The sequence below is a fragment of the Morchella importuna genome (assembly GCF_003444635.1).
Source record: "Morchella importuna strain M04M26 chromosome Unknown Morimp01GS046, whole genome shotgun sequence".
Taxonomy (NCBI): Eukaryota; Fungi; Ascomycota; class Pezizomycetes; order Pezizales; family Morchellaceae; genus Morchella; species Morchella importuna.
The window spans coordinates 221,485-246,593 of NW_025763443.1; the positions used below are offsets into that span (position 1 = coordinate 221,485).

Sequence of the window (25,109 nt, forward strand, 5' to 3'; positions counted from 1 at the left end):
ATGGGCAATAACCCCTCCCGTCCCCCGCAGCAGCAGCAGCAGCAGCAGCAGCAACAGCAACAGCAGCAGCAGCAGCAGCAGCAGCCTCCTCCACAGGCTCACCAACATCACCATCATCTCTTCCATCAATCATCGCACTCGTCTCCCACCTCTGCCCAGTCATCGCCGCCTGCAGCTAACCTTCCTGCCCGTGCCGTCTCCAACGCGTCTGACGCGTCCCGGAATAAAAGTGGTCGAAGGAATAGCCTTCAGCCCCTTGCTTCCGTAAGGCACCAGCCCACGTCCCTACCCGCAGGTGTAGGTCCTCAAAACGAGGATAATTTATCCGCGCGGAATCCCGATCCCAGGTATTCCCGCAGGGAAAGCATCGCCGAGACTATTTCCGGGTCTGGGGCGAACGCAAATTGGAACCCCAAGCCGCTGCCCGATGACGATGACACCTCATCTAAAGCTCCCATATTGGTCCCCACAAGAAAGACTGCCCGAGTACGCCGTTGACGATTGCTTCCGGTAGGGCGGTTGGTAATGATGATATCCCCCCAGGGTCTGCGCTGCCGCCGTCTGTGGCTGGAGTGGGTGCGGATGGAATGCCGAGGAGAGGCAGCATGGCATCGACTGCCACTATCGATGAAGACGATGTCGATGTGGCAGATACCAGGACGATTCCCACACTTATACAATGGCCGCATGCCAACGAGGACAGGGTATATGTTACCGGGACCTTTTCCAACTGGAGAAAACGCTTCAAACTCAGCAGAAGGTATGTCCTTCGACCCTTATATCTTCACTCCCTTCACCCCATTCCCCTCTTATACACCTCGACATGTGGAGATCTACCTCAAAATCACACATGCTAAACTCTCCACCCCCGTCTCCTAGCGCAAACGATGATAACTGGTCGGCTGTCGTTCCTCTCCCCCCCGGAACACACCACCTTAAATTCATCGTCGACGGGGATATGCGCACATCCGATGCCCTTCCTACCGCTGTCGATCATACCGGCATCCTTGTCAATTACCTTGAGGTCAATGCCGACGACATGCCTCCTCTTGGCCGTCAACTGACGCCAGAATCCCTTAATTCACCAAATGCTCATCCTCATGGTCATCACCACACAGACCACCCTCCACATCAACAAAACATCATGGCGGGACTCGTAAAGGCCAATAAGCGTTACACAAACGAGATACCTGGCTTCCTTAGAGATTTTATCGACGGGTATGGTGACGATGAGGACCATGGAAGAAAGATTGGATCGAATGAGGGTGATATACCGGCACCCCCGAGTCTGCCGATGATGCTCCAAAAAGTCATCTTGAATACGAACGGCGCAATGAAGGATGATGCCAGTGTACTGGGCATCCCGAACCATGTCGTGCTAAACCATCTTGCTACCAGTAGCATCAAACAGCAGGTTCTTGCTGTGAGCGCTACCACGAGATACAGGAAGAAGGTACATTTTGACAGAAAGCCAATGATTGAAAAGAGACTGATTGTGCGGATTATTAGTATGTGACCACGATATTGTACAAAGCTACCACTGAATGATCTAGCCACTATCCAATGCTCGAGTGCTAAGAAGCTACATCTTTAACATTCATGCATTTCCTTTATTTTTAGTTCCGGTTTAGTTTGGGAGATGAGCAGGGGTGATTAACTTTATCTTGTACTCATATTTTTCCTTATCCTTTTTTCCTTTCCTTTTCTTTTTGAGCGTTTGCATCTTTTTCTTGCTGTATGGCTATGGCGGGGGTAAAGAGGGATAAAGCAACTCTCCTAGAGATAAATCTCTTAGCTGCGATTTTTCTTTCTTGAAATTTCATTCTGGAGTAACGAGTTGCAGGCATGATTTACGGAGTAAAGAGTCGATCTTGGTGTCGCTTGGTTATGCCCTATGTATCCGGGTATGACAACTAGCGATGGCCTTTTTGTTGGTTTTACGTATTTGAATGATGTTTGTGGGATATCACATTGGCTTAGTTTTAGCGCATATTAGGGTAGTTAAGGAATGGCATAACCGTATCTTGCTACTTGAAGTCATAGTTGGACAAGCGCTCAATCGCTGTCGTATTCAGAGGATTTTCAGGTTGGTTATCTATGGAGGAAACCAATCATCAGACGCGGGTGTTTTGAGAGGGTGTAGCATGTCGATAACAGATAAGAGCCTAGCCTTAGTCAAGTCCAATTGTTTTTCGGGTTAGTTGGACGAGCCGGATTCCGAGCGCCGGAGATATTCCGATTTGGGGATAAGGGTTTATTTAATAAGCTCGGAGAATTGTTTTTCACTGTCCGGCCCTAATCTGTATGTAGGGATCGTTCGCCCAGACATATTTGCATTCAGAATTTCAGAAATGGTAGCGGTTTGGTTCGCATATGCCAGTTTATCCAGTTGTGCAGGGCGAGCCTTGCCAATGGGATCAGGTCACAATCACGATTCACAAGCACAAAATTAATCAAAAAAACTTCAATTGAACGATACATCTGATCAAGTTCGATCAGAAGCAAAAAAAAAAAAGCTAACTAACTAATTGACCATCTAGGCGGAGACCAAGCTGGCAGGGGCAACGGCATCACCGCACCTCCTGCATCCACCGTTCTGGGCAATAGCAGCCTGGTGGGCAGCCATCTTCTTCTGGTCACCGAGAGGGTCGGCAGACTCGCCTTGCAGGGGCCAGCTGAGGAACTCGTTGGTGTAGTTGGGCTGGTAGTCAGCGGGGAGAACCTCGAGACGCTTTCCGTAGTTGGTGACCTTGGTCTATTCGATGGTTAGTATTTGTTGTTTGCACGCAGGAGAGGTATTGGTACTAACCCAGTCACGCTTGACGTTCTGGAGGTCCTGGGAGAAGTAGGCGAATGAACGCTCGAAGATCTTGCGGTTGAGAGTGGTGCCCATGATGGGCTTCATGTCGATGTACTCGGCGTAGGCCTTCTCAGGCTCGGCAAGGACAAAGTCGGTGGCCTTCTTGCAAGCCCTCATGAAGGCCTTGACCTTCTCAGGGTTGGCGGCAATGAACTGCTCGTTGGCTGCATACAGACAGATTTGTTAACACAGTCTATATATTTGTAACTGGGAGGCCCGCGGCAACAAACCAATGTAGAGGATGGAGCAGAAGCAGCAGCATCCGAGCTCGGCGAGCTCATCGATACGGAGCATCTGGACGTCATCGGTAGGGCGTCCCTGGGAAGAGAGCCACTCCTGAAGCTCGACCATCTGGACGTTCTCAAGACCAATACCGGCATCAATATCACCGTTGATAATGGCCTTGGAGACGTTCATCCCGCAGCGGATGGCGGTGTAGTCGTTGGGGGTCATTCCATAGTGCTTAGTGAGCTCATCGATTTGGATCTAGAGGCATCATTAATTAGCAATTGAGGGTCAATTGATTTTGGTTATAGGATTAATTTACCTTTCCGAACTCCCCGACGTATCCAATACGCTTTCCGTAGAGGGACTTGAAGTCGGTGGTGATACCACTGGACTTGAGGTAGACAACACCAGTGAAGGGCTCGTCAAGAAGGGATCCAATGGACATGATAGGGAATCCACGGGCCTTTCCGGCAAGGGTGTGGATCATGGCCTTGAAACCCATATCGATCTTGTTGCTGCCGATGATCTCGGTGACATCTATCTTTATGTTAATCTTCTGATACAAAGAACAATTAGCTTTTATAAAAGGCTTACCTGATGGGTCGTTGGGCTCAAGGAGAGCAACTGAGATGCCCTCTTCCTTGAAGTATCCCAACTTCTGAGCAAGGAAGACCGGGGCATGGTAGGGGGTGGCATGCCAGTTAAGGAGGAAGGTGATCTTGTCAGTAGACATGGTTCTACACCAAGTCAGCAATCTCGACTTACACGAGAATGGGACGATTGGGGACGAAGAAGCATGTTCCTTTCGCTAGAATTATCTAGATCAAGTTCTTGTACGGTATAATCTCAGAACGGTCCCAACCATCTTGCATTCACCACTCATAGAGCAGCCAATGCCTGAAGGAAGCGACCGAACACCCGCAATGCTCTTCTATAATAGCTACCTTGACCATATGATATATTCTTTCAAAAAGACCCATCGCCTTCCCCGTCGACACCGTAAGAGTCTCCGACGTACATTGGGTTGGGTTGTTATCTAGAAAATTTAGTAAGAATATTTCTACCTGCCATTGGATGTGGATGATGCAAAAGCTCGAACCTGTTGTAGTGTTTCAAAGATATCCGAATGATTGGAGTGTGAAAGAGTGGGAGAAGATGGGAGAGGGAAGGAGGGGCAAGAGAACTTATATACCACCAGTATTACGTCCCCACCCCCCCCCCCCCCCCGCAACCTTACCAAAATTAGTAAAGATTTACCAGGATACTCTTTTTTATTAGGCGTCATTTAATATCACTCGGCCAGTTAATAAGCACCCGGATAACGATGATAAGTACGTAACCACCTTACAATAATTCCTGTCCTCAAAGGCACACAAGAGAGCTACTCTGGCCTCCGTTCTCCGAGGAAGAGTCCACGGGAGCCGTGTCTTTCCATGGACGCATGATATGCATCCACAAGTCTTTGTTCGGGGGGGAACGTGCCGTTGTAGAGCACCTCTCAGTGCTCACAAACGTTTGTATTAACAGTTCCTCTGCCATCAGTTAAAGAGGTTTACAAGGATTCCCTCTAGCCTATCAACAGTTTTAATCTGGCTGGGCAGAAAGCGGGGTACAAAACGATTGGCTTGATAATATAACGAGGTATTTTTGCCAGACACCGGTCTTGCCTTAAAGGTTCATGCTGATCTCTTCTATTTCTATTTTTTTTTTTTTTGTTTAATTCATTCTTCTATTTCTAAAGTCTTTGGACCCCAGAAGAATTTAATTACACGGGTTTCGAACGACTACTAAGGAATTGAGCGATCTAAGAGGAAGTGATTCGCAATATTACAACACTCAATTCGAATTCGCTGGGCGGTTTTGGCTTTCCTTAGCGGTCAAGCCGTATCAATGCCGTACGTGCCCCGCAAAGACGAAAACGATAATCAATTCTCTGAGGTCATACAGCATTTGGTGTCACCCTGCACCTACCTTGACTTCGCCCAGAGAAAACTTTTCAACTTGGAAGTTAGCCCTAGGCGTATTCCAAAATGCTGGGAAACGACCCTTGCTTTGCTGTGCCGGGTAACCGTTACAACCGGTCTTCAATCGTTGATACATGTAGTTTCGGCTTTTCCCATACCACTGCCTATCCCCACATTGATTTCGGGATCTCCTGCATCTAAACACATAACAGCTGCTCCATATACATGGGCACTCAACCTTGTTTCTCCAATGAAGCACGTTTTAAAGGGGATATCTCTCTTAGCATGGTGATATACAGCATCTATGCACTGCAGGATTTTACTGGCTATTAATTACTTTACGGCGCAGAAGCATAATATAATGCCCAGGTGGCAGCCGGCTCCTGTATATGGAATATAGACGCGCCTTCCGAGGAGAGGTACCCGCGGGAATAACTTTAATCTAAAACCTACATGGATACAGATATTTGATCCAATGGTTTCACGACATCCGTTTAAAGCTATCTGAAACCCGGTGCCTTTGCTGCAGGTCGGGACGACGATAGGTATGCATGCACGTGTTGGCTTGTGAGAGCTTTAGGAAATAATCTTCTTCCAACACCGGTATTTTTGGGGTGCATCTAATTGGTGTCCGGTTGACTGGAAGGTATCAGAATTTCGGGGAAGAAAGGTAAACAGGGAGAAGAGAATAGGAGATTCAGAATATTATCTCTGCTCGCTATCTTCGGCTTTGGCCATGGATTGCCTGATACTCAAAGAGAGCATACGCTGGAACCCCATATATATCTGGCTCTATGCAGTCCTAGAGTAACCAAATAGACGCACATGCTCACTGGAGAGAGACTCCTAAATAGAAGATATTCTGTTCAATTATAGCTTTAAGCCATAATAGCAGCAAGGAATATCCTCTATTTAGAGGCATCGTAAGAGCCACTAACTAAGTCTATGAACTCTTTAGATAACCAATCATCCCCGGGGCTTAATAATTGGCCGCAGGGACTCAATATGTGTGACTCTAGAAGACATCAGCTACCAAGGGACATGTGATCTAGGCATGTTAAGCCCGAGTGCTACAGAGCCCCTGCACTATCGATATTACGACATAATCTGTGGTGGAACCATTGCATCGGGAGGGACAAGCCCAGAGACTTGCCAAGGCTCGAGTGATAGAATGTGATCGGCCAACAGAGCTTCAGCTTCAAAGTACCTACCGCCTAGAATCTTAAGGGGGATATTACTACACAACGACACGAACCTCCTCTATTGAAAAGAAAGGTCTATAGCAATATATGTTTAAACTATGAGGGGATGTTAGACACAGCTCCGCTCGTCAGCGTAAGCTCAATAATTTCCTAAGGTCTCTATAGAGGCTGAGGGTATTATTTGATTGTTTGCTTGATTTGATGTTCTGAACTGGCAGTAATCTGTACCTACAACACCTATAACGTATTGCGCTTAAGAGAGCCCGACGATCGACATTAATATCGATTGGAACAGGCCGCAACCCTGGAACCATAAAACCATACTGAAACCTCGGGTTCGTTAAACTCTCAGCACAGAGACTAGAAATATGACGAATCTGGAAGCTAAGATGTTCTCTAAGACAAGTCGTGTTAAAAACCTAGTTTAGGTGCAGGATTAGCTGCAAGAACGTAAATGGAATGGTGGTTCTTTATAAATACAAAATCAGGGCATCATCAACAGAATATGTGTATAATATCTGTTGGCGAAAGAAGATATGGATATTTCTCCATCATCAATTATCACTCGGGTGTCGAAAGTGTTGGATTCAACTGACTCGCAGGTGTAGAGTTCCTTGCCATTTGAGACCGTTCCATGGATTACCAGTAATTACGGGGACCATTGTTGGGAAGGCCTCCAGTGTTGTATTCCGGCTTTAGGTCCTTGAAGTCTCTCGTCCTGGCCTCTCATAGGTCACCGTAGGCCTGCAACTGGGATAGGTCCTTTTATATAACAATTTACTAGTGAAACTCCGTAACGAAACTCTGGCAACATCTCTTCACCAATATCTAACACCACGTTAGCTCCAATGTTCTACAACGACATACTCACCCCAACGAATATCAATATAATCACAACCAACCCACTCATAGGAAACATTACAAGCTTCCAAACCCGACCCCAGAGCTCCAGAGCTCCTAAGTAGGGTAACCGCACATACTTGACAGCTCTCGAACCCTCAACGTCGTCCACATTTAGAATAAACCAAATATCCAAATATGGCATCCACCGAAACCGCCACCGCCCCCCCACGAGGCATCCTCATAGCCATCGAAGGCCTCGACCGCGCCGGAAAATCCACCCAATGTGCCCTCCTCGTCGAGCGTCTGCAGCAATCCGGGCACAAAGTGCGCCTCCAGAAATTCCCAGGTATGTACCGCGCCTCACTCCCATAACCCCGGGCCCGGAGCTCCACCTGCTAACCAAGCCAGACCGCACCACCACAATCGGCACCCTAATCAACTCCTACCTGACCTCAGCGACCGACATCGACGACCACACCATCCACCTCCTCTTCTCCGCCAACCGCTGGGAGCTCGCACACTCCATCCGTACCGACATTGCCGCAGGCGTGACCGTCGTTCTCGACCGCTACATGTACTCGGGCGTCGTGTTCAGCGCCGCTAAGGGGCTTGACTACGAGTATTGTCGCGGGCCGGAGGTGGGGCTGCCGCGGCCGGATGTGATCGTGTTTATGGACCTGGACGAGGGGGAGGCGGCGAAGCGCGGGGGTTTCGGGGAGGAGCGGTATGAGGTGCCGGAGGTGCAGAGGAGGGTCAGGGAGATGTTTCGCATGATGAGGGGAGATGAAAGGGATGCCGGCGATTGGGGGGTCGTAGATGCGGGGGCGGAGGTTGGGGTGGTGGCGGAGAGGGTGTGGGGGTGGTGGAGAGGGGGGTGGAGTTTGCAAGGGGGAATGAGCTGAGGAGTATTCAGTAGATGGCGTTTGACTGGCTTCGTTTTGCCGTGGGCGTGCATAGAGGTAGAATTGGTAGAAAGAAGCATCGTTAGTGTCAATTGATAAGACAAGACACTCCCGGCCAAGTGAGACATGCGAATTGAAACATGTGAATCGTCACATTTCCACTCCCGAAGCCTCAATTCCAGATCCAGGAATCCGTGAAAAGAGAACCGGGAAAGAGGAAGAATCCAAGACATTCTCATGTAATGCCAACAATTATCATCAGCCATTCCCCTCAATCGCACCTCAGGGTTAGGGGTCCTGTTACCTCACCTCCATAGTAAGTAACAATCACGATAACTATCTCCAACTCTTATCACCAACCCCGCCCCACTGCCAACCAAAACGCCCAAAACTCCCAAAAAGCAGAAAACAATGTCATCCCGCCTCCTCCGCCGCCTCCCCCAAACCCTCCCCCTCAGCACGCCCCTCCGGCGGGCCCCACTCGCCTTCCCCCTCTCCCGCCAGCACTCCACCGGCAGCGGCACCTCCGTCGATCCCACCGAGATCTCACACTTTGACGGCCTCGCTTCCACATGGTGGGACCCGCACGGCTCCTCGCGGCTCCTCCACCTCATGAACCCGCTGCGCCTGCACTTCATCCAGACCTGCCTTCTGCGCGGCACCCCCGTTCCGCCGACGCCCAGCGCGCGGGGCACCGAGAGCGTTGGTGCAGACCCCATTGCGGCTGTGCAGGGCCACCGCGAGAGTGAGGAGGGGGGCTGCGGTATCTGGATATCGGCTGTGGGGGCGGGATATTGGCGGAGGCTCTGGCGAGGCTGAAGAGCACGAGGAGCGTGGTGGGCGTGGATGCGAGTAGTGGTGTGTTGGAGGTGGCGGAGGCGCATCGCAGGATGGATCCGGGGTTGGTGAAAGGGGGGAGGTTGAGGTATGAGAATTGTGTGGTGGAGGAGTTGGGGGGACGGTTGAAGGGGGAGGAGAGGGGGGGGTTTGATGTGGTGGGTTTTCTTCTTGCTTTTTGGTGGGGGAGAGGAGAGGGGGGGAGGGGGGTAATTGGGACGGGTGGGACGAGTGAGAGGTTGTGGTGGGATGGGTGAGAGTGAGGAAGGGAGGGAGGGAAAGGACTGTCCTGCAGCTTTCTTTCACTTCGGTCAATGACCACTCCACGCTTTTCCCGTCTCGCCCCGTCGATAACCACCCCTCTCCACTTTCCCTCTCCCCTCCCCCTTCCTCCCTCAAACTTGCCAAACCATAACTAACACCCCCACCACAGGTCACAATGATGGAAGTAATCGAACACGTCCCACACCCGCACGCCTTCCTCTACACCGCCATGTCGCACGTGCGCCCCGGCGGCTGGCTGTGCCTCTCCACAATCTCGCGCTCCTGGATCTCGTACCTGACGACGGTCTTTGTGGCCGAAGACGTCCTGGGGATTGTTCCGCGCGGCACGCACGACTGGAACAAGTACCTGAACGCGGAGGAGCTCGAGGGCTTCTTCCGCGCCCAAAAGAACTGGGGGAGCGGTGGGGGGATGGTCACTATGGGATGTATGTACCTCCCAGGGTTGGGCTGGAAGGAGGTGAAGGGGGGCGAGAAGGTGGGGAATTATTTCTTTGGGGTGAGGAGGGACTTGGAGTAGTGGGGAAGAGGGGAAGGGGAAGGGGAAGGTGGTAGATAGAGGGGGGTTTTGTGTTTTATGGAGTAATGAATTTCTAGGCTCTTTTTTTCTTTCTTTTCTTTATGATTAATAAATGCTTTTCTATTTTTATTTATGCTTGCCTTTAATTTTGGGGGATTACACACTACTGGAAAAGAAGAAAAGGAAGAAAAAAAAAGAACTATACAAAGAATATCAAAAAAGATAAAAGGTCCAGTAACACCCATGCTAGCCAGTCAGTCACTCAAAAGAAGTAGGAAATATCAGTAAAAGAAATGCCCAGTCCGATCCAATCCAGTCCATTGTCTAACTACTCATCCTCCATCACCATCTCCTTAATCTCCTCCTTCACCTGCACCGGCGCCGCCGCCGCGGCCACCGTCGTCGGCCCCGGGCCCTCAAACAGCAAATGCACCTCATCCACCACATCCCACAACGCATCCTCCGCAATCATCTCCGCATAGCGCTCACACATCGGGCGACACCCCTCCTCCTTCAACCCCTCCACGGGGCACCACCAGTCGGGCCCATAATTCGTGTCCACCACCCCGCCCCTAAACACCGACACCGCCGGATAGTAGCCCAACGACCCATCATCCAGCTCCCTCCCGCCAATCGCCGCCGACGGCCTCGACGCCGGCGGCAAAAACGCATACAGGTCCTCCCACGGCGTACCCACGTACTCGCCATTACGATACACCTTGATCCAGCTGCCCGGCAGCGTTTTGGGCGGCGCGGACGGCTTCGTCCCCGGCGACGGGTTCATCAGCTCCTCCATGTCCTTTGTGGGCTGGTACTCAAACTGCTCGTACCACAGCTGGTTCTTGTACCGGATCGGGATGCGGTCGCGGATGATATCCGCGCTCCGCGCAACCGCATCGCTGCTCAGCCCCCGCTGCACAGACAGCGGCGGAACACAGATCCGCAGCCCAATCACATCGCCCGTCACAAAGTCGGCGCCGAGAAAGTCCTTGGGCCGGCTCATGTGCACCTTCTGGCCGCTCGCGTCGCGCAGCCCGTACGAGTGGCCGTCGAAGCCGACTGGCGCGTCGAGCGGCGCCTCGCGCCGCGCCCAGCCGACGCGCACGTGTCCGCCGCTGTTGGAGGTGCCTGGTGGCGCGGTGGGGGACGGGATGCCGCGCAGGATCTTGCACTCGTAGTACCAGTCGCCTTCGCGGACGCCGATGTTGGCGCGCGCCATGCGCCAGCCCTTTGAGGTGGTGATGGCGGTGCCTGGCGCGTTGACGAGCACTTGGGCGTTCATGTCTTCGTAGTTGATGCGCGGGGTGAAGGGCTCGTATTCGGATTGGCGGTAGGTGACGGTGGGGAGGAGGCGGGAGGCTTCGCAGGGGACGTAGCGGAAGCCGCGGCGGTTGAGGGCGCTGTCAAACCAGTCAGTCAGTCAGTCGTTCAGTGCTCCAATTGCACAAAATCACTCCGAGAGGAAAGGAAGAGGGGGACAGACTGGTCATTAACAACATAAAACTCCTCCGGCAGGTCCGGAATCTCCGTAACGGGCATCATCGGCGGTGCCCTATGGCCAAAATAGTCCTGCTCCTTCGGCGGCGGCAGACGCCATCTATTCAGCGTCGGCCAGCTCGCCGCGTTCGCCCCCGTGCCACCAGCGCCGCCGGGGGTGTTGTGGCCCGTCGTGTGCTTCCCCGAGGCCGTCCCTGTGGCTGCTGCAGCATTGGTGGAGGTTGAGCTTCCAGCAGTGGTCAGGGCGGTGTTGGAGGCGGCGGCGGCGGAGGCCTCCTTCTTCTTCCAGGAGTCCTTCTTCTCGCGGGGCTGCTTGCTGCGAGAGGGGAGGAGGGCGTCGGCGTCGTCGGTGGTGGGGGCGGAGGGGCGCTTTTGCGGGATTGTGGGGGTGGTGATGGAGGTGGGTGGGGGGGAGTCGGGGATGTCGAGCATGGGGATGTCCATGGTGTTTTTTTGTGTTGTCTTGTTTTTGTGTCTGTGTTTGTGTCTTTTGGGGGAAGATGGATGTTTCGTGGTGGTGGTGAGATTTTGGTGATGGCGGTGAGGTATGTGGGTGGATTTATGGGATTGGGATGAAGATGGAGAGGTTGTGGACTGGGAATTGTTGACGAGAGCTTGGGAAATACGAAAGCACGTGACGGGAACGGGGATATCCGCAGGTGAGTGGGTTCTGACATAAGCAGAAGTGGTCATGGTGATCATTTCCCTTGTGACATACATACTATTGAAATCCCCGTCAGCATTTTCCATCTTGGCCACTACAAAACACTGAAGAATCTCTTACAGGCTATCTACACTCACTTGATTGATGTGGAAATAACGGAAATGATAGAAAGGTGATTCATAGAATTGCAATTACAAGCTGTGGATAGTTAGATCTGTTCGATTATCTTGGAGAGACGTCATATATAGAGCTTTTATCTTCGTGCTAATTCCGAAAACTCTTAATTGTTTGAAGGACTAGTTGACAATCTAAGAGCTACACTAAATGATGTCTCTCTATCATCACCACATCTATATTGTAATGCTGTGGTATTACTCTTCTCTCAGGCGCTGCGTCTTTAAGGTTATCGACAGCCCAGCAGTCTCTGCACAGTGTGGGACTGTCTAGACGCTGCGATCATGCACACCAGGCCAGCTAGTAGATATAAATATAAAACGGGCCAAATTAGCTATCCCATTAAGTTACCAGCGCAGCCGCCTAGCTGCCTCATCGAACTCGAAATCGAAATCGAACTCGAGGTCGAAATCCTCCGCCCCTTCTAAAGCTAACTAACTAACTACATGTAGCTAGCTGATTTAATGAGCTCCTTGAAAAGTACAGACATAGTAAAAATAATAAAGATATAAAAAAAAAAAACTGTAGAAAAAACCCATCCCCCCGCCCCCGGGTCCTCTCTCGCCTTCTGCCCGCCCAGTTGATCTGCTCCTCCAACGCTAATCCGCGCCTCTATTGAGGTAGAGATAGCGATAAAATAAAAAATAATAAAAAAAAGGTCCGTCAGTACACCACCAATTGCCAATCATCACCCATGCATCATAAAAAGCCAAAAGCCAAACATCCTTCCAACACAAAGACAAAAACCCCAACAAGAAAGCCGCCAAAACAAACAAAAAAGTTGTAAATAAATAAAATAAAAATACTTGAAAAAAAAAAAGAGTTACTCCGTTAATCCACCCCCCCTGTGCACCCTACACCCCATCCATCCATCCATCCATCCATCCCCGCCGGCCCTTCCCCCCACTCCCCCCTCCTACCAAAAACGAAAAATAAAAAACAGCTGATGAAAAAAGAAGACCCTTTTTTAGCACACGACAAAAGAGATATTTGCAGATAAAATACAAGAAAAGAAGCGAAAATAGAAAAAAAGAAGGCCGCCCTCGATCGTTAATAATAGATACTAAAATAGATATAAAAAAAAAAAAAACAGTAATGATGATATGGTACGAACTCCCCCTCCCAATGACCAAAAACAGAAAAGAAAGAAAGAGACTCAAACTGCGCGGATGAGTGTGCGCGTGCGTGTGGTATAAACTAATACTACTAGTATAGCAAATCAAAAAAGAATCCCCATAAAGAAATGAAACCCAGAAGATAGAAACAAGGGAAAATGGTGATAGCGATAGTCCGGTAGAGTAGACAAAAGAAAGGGGGTTAGAAATCCACTCTTAGGACAGTGAGTGGAGCCCACACATGTTATATGCCAGTATCAATATAAAAAGGAAAAGGTTCAGACAGAGGAGGAGTCGACAAACAATAAGAAAGGAAAATAAAAGAAAGTACCAGACCCCAAGAGTCTCGCTGAATATGATATAAAAAATATAAAAAAACTTTTTTACCCCCCACCACGGCCGTTCCATCGTCATACCTCATCATGATCGCCCACATACGTCTTCGACTTGACCTTCTTCTTTATCCCGCCGACAAAGCCACTCATAAACTTGCTTTTCGACCTCCCCTGCCCGCCCTGCGCGCCCGCATATCCCCCACCCCCACCCTGCACCCACTCCTCCCCCGCCGCCAACCCCACAACCCGATGCGCCTTCGTCGACAACGGAAACATCGTCAGCACCTGCCCGACCCCCTGGCCACCCCCCGTGCCCGCCACCTTCTCCGCCACCTCCTCCCACCTCGCTGACAGCGAACTCGACGGCCTCTCGGCATTCTCCGCCTTCTCCACACACACGCGGATCCTCTCATTCACCTCTAGACACAACTCATGAAACCGTGCTAGATCGCCCTCAATATGGTGCTCGGGGCACTTTGCATGGTGCACTGGCCACCACTTGAGCCACATTGCGACGAGCGCCGCGAACGCGCGCGGCTGGTCGATGAGGAACGGCAGCGAGGGGAACCCCTCCTTTGACGGCTGCGACAGCCGCGACAGGATCGTGATGGGCGTGGCGTACGACGGCGGAACGGTCTCCTGCGCGTACAACTGCGTGGGCGGAATGTTCGTGAGGTGGTCGACAAAGTCGCGGAGGCCCGTGGTGTGCGCGTGCAGGAACTCGTTCATGGGCTCCATCCATGGCTCTTTGACGCCGAAGGGGGTCATATTGGCGAGGCCTTGGAGCGACTTTGCGACGAGGGTGAGGGTGCGCTGGGCTCGCACGCCGGGGTGATCTGTTGAGGGGGGCATCATTAGTATTTGCCACAAAAAGAGAGAAAAAACCTTTGGGGGCTCAATTGAATGGATATACACACCTTTTAGCAGCCCAAATAGCTTCGGGTTCAGTATCGCCGGACAAAAGAACCGCAAAAACAGAAACCCACACACACTACTATAGCTCACACTCTTCAGTAGATCCCCATATCGATCCTCCACACACGCCCTGATATGCTTCAGCACCCTGCGCAGCTCAATCGGGCACCTCTCCGGGCTCTTATATATGCTACTCCAGATGCCATTCACAATGCCCATCAGCACCTTCCAATTCTTCGGCAGGTTCTCCCCGGGCTCCATGCGCAAGGGGTCCACCTCGCAGTACGTGTCCTCGTCCGCAATCTTCCACAGATGCTCGCCGAGCGTCTCCTCCAGATACTCGCGCCCCAGCCGCTTCATGTGCGAGTCGAGCGCCTTGGTCAGCAGCGAGTTGCCGCGGAACAGGATATTGGCATCCATCAGCGCCGACTTTGAGACTTCCCGCCGTGGGTGTGGCGCGTCTTGGTCAGAGGTGCACGACTCGTCCGAGTTGCGGTGCCGCCCGAGTCCGGGCCGCATGGGGATGGTTTCCTTGTGGAGGCCGTCGATCTCGCCTTCGGCGAGGGACATGAGCCATTCGCTGGCCTTGCCGTTGACTTGGTAGATCTTCAGGAGAGTGTCGGCCAGGCGGCGTAGGTCGGGCGAGATGACCTGTGCCATCTCCATTGTTATGCCGCTGGTGAAGTTGTGCAGAAGCTACAGACAGAATGGAGGAATTAGCATATTCAATACCCAGAAAAAGAAGAATAGACACGCACATCTGAGATATCCTTATACTCATGCGCCATGAGCACAATCAACTGCTCCATGCCAATCTTCAAAAACATCTCGCCCACCTTCTCCTCCGCGCCCTTATTCGACGACATCAGCGGCCACCAGCCCTCTATGTCCCTCTCAAACCTCAGCGGCCACCAGCCTTCCGTATCCGCCTCGAACCTCAGCTCATCCGATATATCCAGCCTGCCAATAACCGCATCCTTACTCCCGGGCACACTCACTCCTCCCAAACCACCTCCAAACCCTCCTCCCGACCCCGTCGCCGTGCCCGACCCCTTCGTCTTCCACCTTGGATGCCGCTGCTTCAGCACGACGCCCACATCCGACATCCTCGCCGGCAGGTCGGGAAACTCATAGTCCTCACGCCAGAAAGGGTTGTGTGTCTTTGTGCGCACCATCGTCTTTGCGCGCACCTCGCCGTCTAGGATGACCTCGGCGTAGCAGTCCAGGTTCTCCTTCAGGCTATCGAGCCCGCCGCCGGGCATCGTGATCTTGGCCTCGACGACGCGCAGAAACAGGCTACGCTGCACGCGGTACGAGTCCACCAGGCCGTCGCCCATATCCTGGCCCTCGACGATGCCCGCTAATCCGCGTGAGCTGGTCGACGGCGAGGTCGGGTTCATGCAGGCCGGCCCGTACAGCTCCGGCATTGTGAAGGCGCGCAACAGGACAAACCACACTTCAAATAATATTCGGCTGTCGATGCTCAGATACACCGGCCTTGCCAGCGACCCGCTCGTCGACAGCTGCGAGTACTGCGGATACACAGCGATGCAAAACTCCTTATCCAGAATACTTGGGTCTAACTGCTGCACCGCACACCTCGACAATTGCTGTAGCATGATGACCGCCAACAGCGTCGTATCCGCCTCCGCATACATCCTAAACTCGCCATTCTCCTGCAGCGTGCACGATATCTGCTGCCACGTTACGCCCGCCGCGCCGCCCCTCCCGCCGCTGCTCCTCCCGGACGACGATGACGACGATCCCTTCCCTGACCCACTTCCGCCGCTGCCACTCCCGCCGCCCCCGGACCCCCCCGCCGAATGGCCATGATGGTGCAGCCCGCCGTTCAGCCCGCCCTTTCGCCACAGCAGCATCTTGCCAACCTTGATGATCGCCGCATCCTTGGACAGCGTGGCGTCCGAGTTGCGCCGCCGGTCAACCTTGCGCTCCTGCGTCAGCACCAGCGTCTGCGGCTTCACCATCTTATTCTGGGGCCCCGCGGGCGGGATGGGCTGCCAGCACAGCAGCGCCGCCAGCCAGCGCGTGAACTGCGTTGAGTCCAGGGGGCGCAGCTTTATGGGCACGATGGACGTGTGTGCGGAGACCTCGATGATTCCGCTGCTGCTGTCGGAGTCGTCGGGCAGTTGTGTAGGCCTCACCTGGCAGCCGCGGAGGTCCGCGATGATGACGGTTGGCGGGGTTGCGGTGGCGGACGTGGACGTGATCTCATCGCGGTGGTGGATGAGGTTTCCCGTGTCCTCGTTGATGAGGCAGTAGCCCTTGACCCACACCATGTTGTCGCCCACGCGGTACTCGACGTAGCCCTCCATGCGCCCGCGCAGCTCCTTCATCAGCCGGAACACGGTCCCCGTGTCGGGCGGCGGCAGCGCCGGTGTAATGGGCGAGCTGGCGGTCGGCGACTCGGTCAGCCGCGCGCTGAGCGTGCTCACCGACGCCTGGTTCCTCAGGAACCTCTGCTTGCCCGTCTTGACCAGCACCTTCCCCCCTCCTCCGGACCCCCCGGACCCAGACCCAGACCCAGAACCAGACCCGCACGCCCCCGACCCCATTGCCTGCGTCGACGGAAAGCCCACCGACGTCGCCCCGCCCTCCTGCAAAAACCCTTGTACATACCGCGAGCTATGATAGTGTATGGGTGGCTGTATCATGACCTCCATCGTACTCGGCCTCTCGGTCGTCGGCGACGTGCCCCTCCTTCGTGCGCCCTCCCCGTCCCTTGCACGCACGCTCAGGTCCGCAAACGGCAGAAAGCCCGGGCGCGACAGCAGCCGGCTCTGCCCCTTCCCCATACCCATGCCCATACCCATACCCATACCCAGTCCTAGCCCTCCTGGAGATACTGGATCCGTCGGTGACTCTGAGCCGCCGCCGCCGTGCCCGTGGTGCCCACCCAGCAGTCCCATCATGTCGAAGCGGCTCGTGTGCGCTGGTGTGCGCGGCGGCGTGGTCGGCGAGTGCTGCGCTACCAGCGAGTCGTCTGTTTCGTTGCCGTCGTCGTCGTCATTGGCGGCGTCGCAGTCGGGCGACACGGCGCGGATGGTCATCATGTCCCTGTTGTGGCGGTGGTTGTGGTGGTTGTGGTGGTGGCTGTGGTAGCTACCCGAGAGGGAAGACGAGTCTGACGGGAGTGAGTTTGAGAGAGGCGGGCTGTTGCGCGCGTAGCCGGGGATCACGGCGGTGTTGATGGGGAAGTAGCGGTCGGAGGAGGTTGTGGTTGTGTTGATGTTGGTGGTGTTTGTGGTGTGGATGGAGGTGGCAGCGGCGGCGGCCATCCTGCTGGTTGTGGGGCCCGGATGGTAGGCGTGGATGGGGCTTCGGCCGGTCATTGACCGTGGCGTGAGTTAATTGCGGGTTGCGCTTTGCAGGGGGCTGCTGTTGCTGTTTGGGCCCTTTCCTTATGGAATTGATAAGAGGAGGGCGTGAGGATTGAGAGAGAGTGAGATATTGAGAGCGAGAGAGAGTGAAATAGTAAGAGAGGGAGAGAGGGAGAGAGTATGCGTGTGTGTGAGAGAAAAGAGAGAGGACGAATGAAGCTGCTCGGGCTTGGTCTGTCTGTTTCTCTTGTGTGGAAGAAGGAAGTCGGCTCTCGATATCTTCGATATTGCTTAAGATTATTATTACGGGGACACACAACCCAACAAGAAAGAAGAGCGCAGAAGCAGTACTGAGTAAGTAAGTAAGTAAGTAAGTAATACCGTCCCAGAAAGAAAGAAAGCACACACCCACCAATTCCCCGTAACAGAACCCAAAGGAAAAAAAAAAACGAAAAATGAAAAGAAAAAAAGAGAACGAAAAGAAAGAAAGAAGGAGAAGAATCGGCCTCTTCGGCGAAAACGAGCCAAGCGGAGCGGGCGAGCGGGAGTGCGGCGCGCACGCGCTGGGCCCTTGGGAACGTAGGTCTATAGCTAGCTAGCTAACCGGCCGGGGGTGCGGTTGTGTGAGCGGTAGTAGTAATATGTAGTAGGATGTAGTAAGTACTGTAATTTTCCGAAATTATTTCTCGGTCCGTAAATTCTTCGCGCGGGCCGGGCGAGAGGCGAAAGGGACTTCTTTTTTTTCTTCTCTTTCTCTCTTTCTTCAAGAAGGTTAAAAAGTTATTTGTTTTGTATTGTATTTTTTTTTTTGTTTAGGTTTTGTGTTTTTTTCTCTTGTGTTTCTAAAATTCTTTCCCCCGAGGCTGCGCGCCTCACTTTCCCATCCAGGCCACAAAGGTTCCAGTAATCTCCTCGATCTTTGACTTTGGCGTCGTTTCCGTTCCCATGTGTTGGTGGGCTGGTGGTTTGTGTGTGGCGGGTGGTGTGTGGTGGATTGGGTGGTTGTAGACAACGGGGATTTCTTTTGTGTGTAGTCACCCTTTGGTTTTTGGTTTTGGCTCTCTCTTTTGGCTCTCTCTTCTCTTGTTCAGTCACTCGGTGCTGTCTGTCTGTTTGGCTGGTTAACAAGCCGGCGGTGCGGTGGTAGTAGTAGTAGTAGAGGCTGGTAGTAAGTTGGTAGGTAAGAAAGCAGCAGCAGCAGCAGCAACAAACAGCCAGTAACGGTAGTAAGTTCAACTAACAAATAAAATAAAAAATAAAGTAAAACACTCCAAGAACAACACCCAATGGCGATCGGTGATTCTGTGCCAAAAGCAGTTCAGAGTTCAGTTGTCTACCGGAGTCTTCACTAGAACGAATAAGCGTTCGGCGCCCTTTTTTTTTTTTTTTTTCCTCGTTGCGAATTGAGAGAGGATGAGATGAGGTGAGAGTCGAGGTGGAGTAACAAAAAAAAATAAAAAAGAAGAAAAAAAAGGGTTCGGACCTCTACCTACCTCGCTCTGATCGATGTCGTGTTTTTTCCTCTTTCCCTATGATGTGATGCTGCTAGGTGGTAGCAGGCAGGTGGGTAGGGTAGGGTAGATACAGCAAGTGAGTGATCGAGTGAGTGAGTGAGTGAGTGGGTGGGTGGTATGTAGGTACTCTATCTAGGTAAGTAAGTAAGTAGGCAGGTACCGACTACACTACTTTTTCTCTCTCTTTCCGATTCACTCACACTCGCACTCTCACACACACTTCTCTTCTCTCTTCTCTCTTCGCTCTTCCGGTGTGTGTGTGGGGGGGGGGGGAGTGGTGGTAGTGGTGGTGTGGGAGGATGGGATGGGGATGGGCAGGGTAAGGCCGCGGTAGGCTGGCTGGCTGGCTGACTTACTGAGAGACTCCAGGCTGTCTAGTCTGGTCTGTCCGTCTGGCTGGCTTGCTGGGGGGAGGGAAAGGGTGGGCGGGTGATATTCGGACCTGCGTCTGTCTGATGCGAGTCAGGCGGGTTTATGTCAGCACGCAAACCCGACGTAAAGGATAAAAAAGATGTATGCTGCTTGCTGCTGTATGTAGGTACAAATATGCAGGTATCAAAAAAGGAAAAGGAAAAAAAAAAAAACGAAATAAAAAAATAAAAATAATTGCGGCACAGAAAGATAAAAAAAAAAAAAAGCGGACTGTGTGTGCTCACGCCTAAAGTAATATGTATCTGTTTTTTTTTAAAAATGTTTTCTTTCAGAGAGGAAGAAATTGTTTTTTTGCGCAAAGTGGAGCACCGCGGAATATGTAAAATAGTAGTAGTAGTAGGTATGTAGTAGGAGTAGGTCAATGTATGATGCGCGCAGGGCAGGAATTCGAAGAGCGATTTCCCATAGAAGTATGTACAGTTGGAAGGTAAGGCTTATAGATATGTTAGATATGTAGTAGTAGTATGTGATAGTAGTAGTAATTGTAGTAATTGCAGTAGTAGAGTAGTAATAATAATAGTAGTAGTAGCGGTAACGTTGAGTGGTTGGTGAAAATCCAGCCTTTGGGGATTCCAAGGGGGGGGGGGGGGGGTGAGGAACAGACAGAGTCCAGCCTAGATAGCAAGAGGTCCAGACTGGTTCGTGTTTTACCCGCGTCCGGGGGGGTGGGGGCAGTTGTGGAGGTGTCAGGTCCGTCAGTCAGTCAGTCAGTAGTCAATATGTAGGTGTAGGCAGGTGTCCAATTCAAGCACCACAACTGCGCTGCAGGCCCAGAGAAAGAGAGAGAAAGAGGCTCAGATTATTATTGTATTATTGTTTTCCTGCCCGGGTGGTCCAGTGCACCACTGCTATCTAGGGAATAGTGTGGTTTTGTCGGAGATTGAAAGTGGAAAAGATTCACAGCGATCCTGAAAAGGGACTGGAGTGTCGGGGCGTTTATGGGAAGGGAATTCAAGGCTAGAGCAGGGAGTGAGTGAGTGAGTGAGTGAGTGAGTGAGTGAGGTTCGTGGCCGGGCGGAGCGGGGAGAATGAGGGAGGGAGGGAGGGAGGGAGGGAGGGAGGGAGGGAGGGAGGGGGACCGTGTTCTCGTCTGTCTGTCGTCGTGGACGGAAAGAGTTTGGGTCGGGCAGGTAGAAGAGAGAGAGAGTGAGTGAGTGAGTGAGTGAGTGAGAGAATCTCAGTGGGGATGGGACGTATGTACCAGATCAAATAATAATAAATCTAATGTGAGCAATATAACGAACGATGCTGCATGAGATGGAGCCTGGGGTACAAGTGATTATGTGCGTCTGCTACTCTAGAGTACTCGTGATTGTTTACATATGTACCTGTATGTAGGTTATTGTAGGTACATAGGCTACATCACACATATATGTAGGAATGTTGGGGTATATGTGAGTGAGAAAAGTCTATCATGTAGAGTTTTATGATTATGATTATGATATCGATCCCTTTCACCATTTCTCGCTTCCTTCCTGGACGTGGATGGTGGGAGAGGAGTGGAGGTGCAGTACTGGAGGTGGGTCCCGTCAGAAGTCGTACCTTCCCTGGCCCACACCCTCTATTCCACATACGATACTCTATTACTTCCGCCCTGGATATCGGGTGGGGGGGATTGGGGGTGATTGGGGGTGATTGGGGGGGTTGCAGGGAGGGATGAGGGATGAGGACCCGTGCTGGCGGATTTCACATCACATCACATAGGGCAACTCTAGAATACCTATCTGTATCTGTAAGGTAAACGCAGATGGAGTCGATGGATGGGTGGATGGATCGATGGATGTGCCTGGCCTGGGTGTGAATAATTCTTTTGTTTTTTGTTTCCCCTCAGCGGCTGAAAAGTGCCGATGTGACAGATGTCGACTCTGGACCTCACCTCAGAGGTTCGAGGTGCTGTGTGGTTCGAGATTCTGTGTGTGTGTGTGTGTGTGTAGCATCTTCCATCCTGTAGCATCGATCAATCATATCAGCCTTTAGCGAGTGAGCAAAGCAGGCAATCAATCAAATCATCAATCAAGCAAAGCGAAGCAAGCAAGCGATGAGCAGCGGTATGCAGGTACCGCTAGCTCATAGTAGGTGCTCTACTACCCACATCTAGAGTAGGCAACTAATAATACGCAATTTATATCTGGACCTACAGGGCAGGACAGAACGACCATCAGTTCTAGAGTTTTACAAAAGAGGGGGGGCAGAGAGATGTCGGAGGGCAGTTTTAGGAAGGAAGGAAGGTTGCTCATTCATGTCTTACCCGGGTAAAGCCTTAAACATACTACAGCTACCAGCTACCTACTCTACATACCTCGACTCGCGCGAGATATGATCTTCCTCCCCCTTCCACTCCGTGATATACCGACCAGTGTTAAATCTTAGGGTTTCAGTAGAGGAAGCCGGCGGCCGGCAGCGGAGGTGGCTGTGGGATTTAATACCGACTTGCCCCTTCCTTCCCTTTTCAAATGTCCAAATAAGTATTCTAATTATTTACTTACTAAAGGAGCACTACTCACTCACTCCTTTATTCTTCCCCCACCACCACCACCACCACCACCACCACAAACCGCCTACCAACCAACCAACCAACCCTTAACCAACCAACCACAAACCCACTATGACCATCCTTCTAGAAGATCTAACGGTCGAGGTTATTTCTCCGAACGGATTTTCCATGCAAAAAAACGCCATGTTATGTATGCCTGGCTGGCCGCCGACCAACGCCAACGTCACGCGTCCCTTTTTTCTTGTTTTCATTACCGCTCATGTAGGCGCTTGCACTCCGCGGACCTCGAACGTACATGCCTGTCTTGTCTGTCTGTCTGCCCTGCCTGAGATGAGATGACTTGCAGCTAGGTACATGTATGTAGCTGCTGTAGAGTAACTGGCGGAGGACCGAGTACTCTGGACCGCACCCGGCTCTCTCTCTCAAACTGATATCATGAATAAATAGCTTTTTTTTTTTATATCTATTTAAGCAATCTGTCAGCTACTCACACATACATGTAGTCAGTGCACTCGGAAAGTGCGTGCTCGTTCGCTGCTCACTCGCCAAAGCTAATTGCGGTTTGTAAGAGGGTTATTGAGGATCATCGGTGTCTAGACAAACAACATTAGAGGACATCAATTCCTCCCTTTCATGAGTTGTCTCCGAGCCCTGTAGGTAGGTCTTCTCCGTGCGTGCACATATGCATGGAAAGGGAAAAACAGAACAGAACTGAAATGAAAACAATAACTTTAATCACAACTAATCATCCCAGCACCTCCACTTTTCCAATTGCTCCTTCTGATCTCTAAGCCACAATATATATAAACACGGCAGCACTCTATTCCAAAGTTACCCACCTGTTGGTACCTCCTTAGCACCTACATATATATCCAATTACCTAGTTAGAGCTTGAAGGACGCAGGCCGATATCTACATCTACCCTACCCTACCCTACTCTATTTCTCCATACATACCCGTCCCTCTACATTAACATCTGCCATGTCCTGCACCTCACCTCCTCTCCCCGGAACCCCAAACCGCATACGGGAAAGACCCCACCAAACCCTCATTTTCCTTTTTCTCCCCTTGTCATATCTTACCGAGGGGCCTCAGCTCCGTCTAGATACACACATCTCCATCTTTCATACATTCATATCTCTGCTGTGCTTCTCTCCGAGACACTGGGGTTGAAAAGTAAAAAAAAAGAAAAAAGAAAGGTGAGGCATAACAGATATCGGTATTAACAAGCCTCCAAGCCAGGGCCCAGGCGTCATAGCGGCCGGGGCCATCTACTCTAGACCCCTCTCCCTAGCGGCGAAACATCAATCACCGAGCCTGAGCTTTCTTACTCTCTTAATTCTTTTCTGATCTTCGATCCCTTTTTTCTTTTTCTTTTCTAGCTTCTTATTCTTTACCTGATCAATTGCAACCCCACGTTATCAATCATGTACTCTAGTGTAGGTAGCTAGCTACAGGTCGGCTAGCCAGCTACCGGCCCAATAGACGTTGCTGAATCCCGGCGGCGGGCCCTCCTTCCGTATCACCGGTTTACATAAGTTCACCCTCAGCCGGTCAGGTGGAAAGCTCACTTTCTCACCCATTCTCACTCACTCCGGCGATAACGGCCGGAAAGCTGGCTAGCTAGCTAGGTAGAGTGGGTGATTGCTCTCCTCCCCGAGCTGAAATGATAGCACTTCATCTACAACAGCTAGTACCGTATATGCAGCTCCCCGCTGTCTCCTGTTGTTTTTGCTTTTTTTGGAGATGAAGCACAGGTATGTATGTGTGCTCTACATATGCCTCCCTCTCTAGAGTACATACGCCTCTTCACGTATAACGCCCCCCCCGCCCCCAATGCACCACCGCTGCGTCGCGGTGTTTCAGGATATGGTGCGTGTAGCGTGTGTCAGATACAGTACTCTACGTGACCCGTATCTCCATATCAAAATTTCAGAAGCACCGAATACTCAAAAACCCATACAACGCACATATACATATCGTAAGCAAACAGATCTAGCCAGGACCGCAAAATCCAGGGGTACCAACCGGGGGGGGGAGCGGTGTGGGGAGAAGACCGAGGTCAATATGCAAGCTAGCTACATGAGCCAGATTTCCATCCACCCCCCTTGACTCACTACTAGTATACAATCTCCAACCCAATAATTCAATATATTACTCCACATGTTTGCGGGGAACCAAGGGGGTGTTCATCCATATTAACTTTTTTTTTGCCCAATATATAGTACTCTTTGTTATCAATTCCGGAGTAAGATGCCTAGGGTACATGTAGGGTTCTAGGGTTCTAGCTTTCCCAAACCCACGGGATCGGTCCGACGTTGTCGAGATTTGCCGGTTCATCAGTAATCACTCGCAGCACATCGTACACATACACACATACACACATACACACATACACACATACACACACTCAGTCAGATATATAAGCCCAAGCTAGTAGCAGAGCAGGTACATGTAGGTACATGTGTAGAAGATACATGTAATGTAGGGTCATGTACCATAGCTCGAGGTATAAAGTACCTACATGAGCAGACGTAGTAGGACGGGCCGGACGGGCGAAATGCTGTAACACCTCCCACCCCCCGTGCTCCCCGACTTCTCCGACCTCCGACGTCCTGACCTCGTATCTTTTAATTCCTTCTCTTTGACTCCCTTAATTATCTTCTCTTGAGGGTCATGTCCTACGTTCCTCTACCTCAGATCTTCTCTTTAATTCTCTCGTCGGGCAGGACCTACCCTCTTTGAAATGTCTCCCCCAATCTACTTGAGGAGTGCCATATTATGTTAGGAAAGTTGCATTGCAATTGCCAATTGCCCTCCGGCTAAAAAGTACATAACCATCCTGAGACCCTCTTCTCTCCCTTCCCTTCCCTTCCCTACCACCACGTTTCTTTCCCTCCCTCCCTCCCTCCCTCCCACCCGGTTCCCATCACCGGTGCAGTGCAGTGCAGTACACTGCAGCACAGCACAGTAATCCCGACGGACGCAAAACA

General features: G+C 51.6%; 7 protein-coding genes across 7 annotated transcripts; 4 read left to right on the forward strand and 3 right to left on the reverse strand.

Annotated features, from left to right (window-relative positions):
• LAJ45_10481 (uncharacterized protein) lies at nt 1–1,548 on the forward strand (the record flags this gene model as incomplete). Its single annotated transcript, XM_046120006.1, has 4 exons — nt 1–386; nt 452–760; nt 880–1,453; nt 1,510–1,548. The coding sequence occupies 4 exons, from the start codon at nt 1–3 to the stop codon at nt 1,546–1,548; spliced, it is 1,308 nt and encodes a 435-aa protein (XP_045966815.1).
• Nucleotides 1,549–2,536: 988 nt separating this feature from the next.
• On the reverse strand, nt 2,537–4,373 carry LAJ45_10482 (uncharacterized protein; the record flags this gene model as incomplete). The annotated part of the gene is made up of 8 exons (XM_046120007.1): nt 2,537–2,755; nt 2,810–3,024; nt 3,091–3,346; nt 3,408–3,625; nt 3,683–3,825; nt 4,033–4,124; nt 4,188–4,271; nt 4,326–4,373. The coding sequence occupies 8 exons, from the start codon at nt 4,371–4,373 to the stop codon at nt 2,537–2,539; spliced, it is 1,275 nt and encodes a 424-aa protein (XP_045966816.1).
• Nucleotides 4,374–7,292: 2,919 nt separating this feature from the next.
• LAJ45_10483 (uncharacterized protein) lies at nt 7,293–7,999 on the forward strand (the record flags this gene model as incomplete). The annotated part of the gene is made up of 2 exons (XM_046120008.1): nt 7,293–7,443; nt 7,506–7,999. The coding sequence occupies 2 exons, from the start codon at nt 7,293–7,295 to the stop codon at nt 7,997–7,999; spliced, it is 645 nt and encodes a 214-aa protein (XP_045966817.1).
• Nucleotides 8,000–8,410: 411 nt separating this feature from the next.
• Nucleotides 8,411–8,818, forward strand: LAJ45_10484 (uncharacterized protein; the record flags this gene model as incomplete). Its single annotated transcript, XM_046120009.1, has 1 exon — nt 8,411–8,818. The coding sequence occupies one exon, from the start codon at nt 8,411–8,413 to the stop codon at nt 8,816–8,818; it is 408 nt and encodes a 135-aa protein (XP_045966818.1).
• A 71-nt stretch (nt 8,819–8,889) lies between these two features.
• LAJ45_10485 (uncharacterized protein) lies at nt 8,890–9,638 on the forward strand (the record flags this gene model as incomplete). The annotated part of the gene is made up of 2 exons (XM_046120010.1): nt 8,890–8,994; nt 9,270–9,638. 2 exons carry the CDS (start codon nt 8,890–8,892, stop codon nt 9,636–9,638), a joined length of 474 nt encoding a protein of 157 aa, XP_045966819.1.
• Nucleotides 9,639–9,966: 328 nt separating this feature from the next.
• On the reverse strand, nt 9,967–11,828 carry LAJ45_10486 (uncharacterized protein; the record flags this gene model as incomplete). The annotated part of the gene is made up of 2 exons (XM_046120011.1): nt 9,967–11,038; nt 11,122–11,828. The coding sequence occupies 2 exons, from the start codon at nt 11,826–11,828 to the stop codon at nt 9,967–9,969; spliced, it is 1,779 nt and encodes a 592-aa protein (XP_045966820.1).
• A 1,670-nt stretch (nt 11,829–13,498) lies between these two features.
• LAJ45_10487 (uncharacterized protein) lies at nt 13,499–17,688 on the reverse strand (the record flags this gene model as incomplete). The annotated part of the gene is made up of 3 exons (XM_046120012.1): nt 13,499–14,259; nt 14,341–15,034; nt 15,097–17,688. 3 exons carry the CDS (start codon nt 17,686–17,688, stop codon nt 13,499–13,501), a joined length of 4,047 nt encoding a protein of 1,348 aa, XP_045966821.1.
• Nucleotides 17,689–25,109: the final 7,421 nt, after the last annotated feature.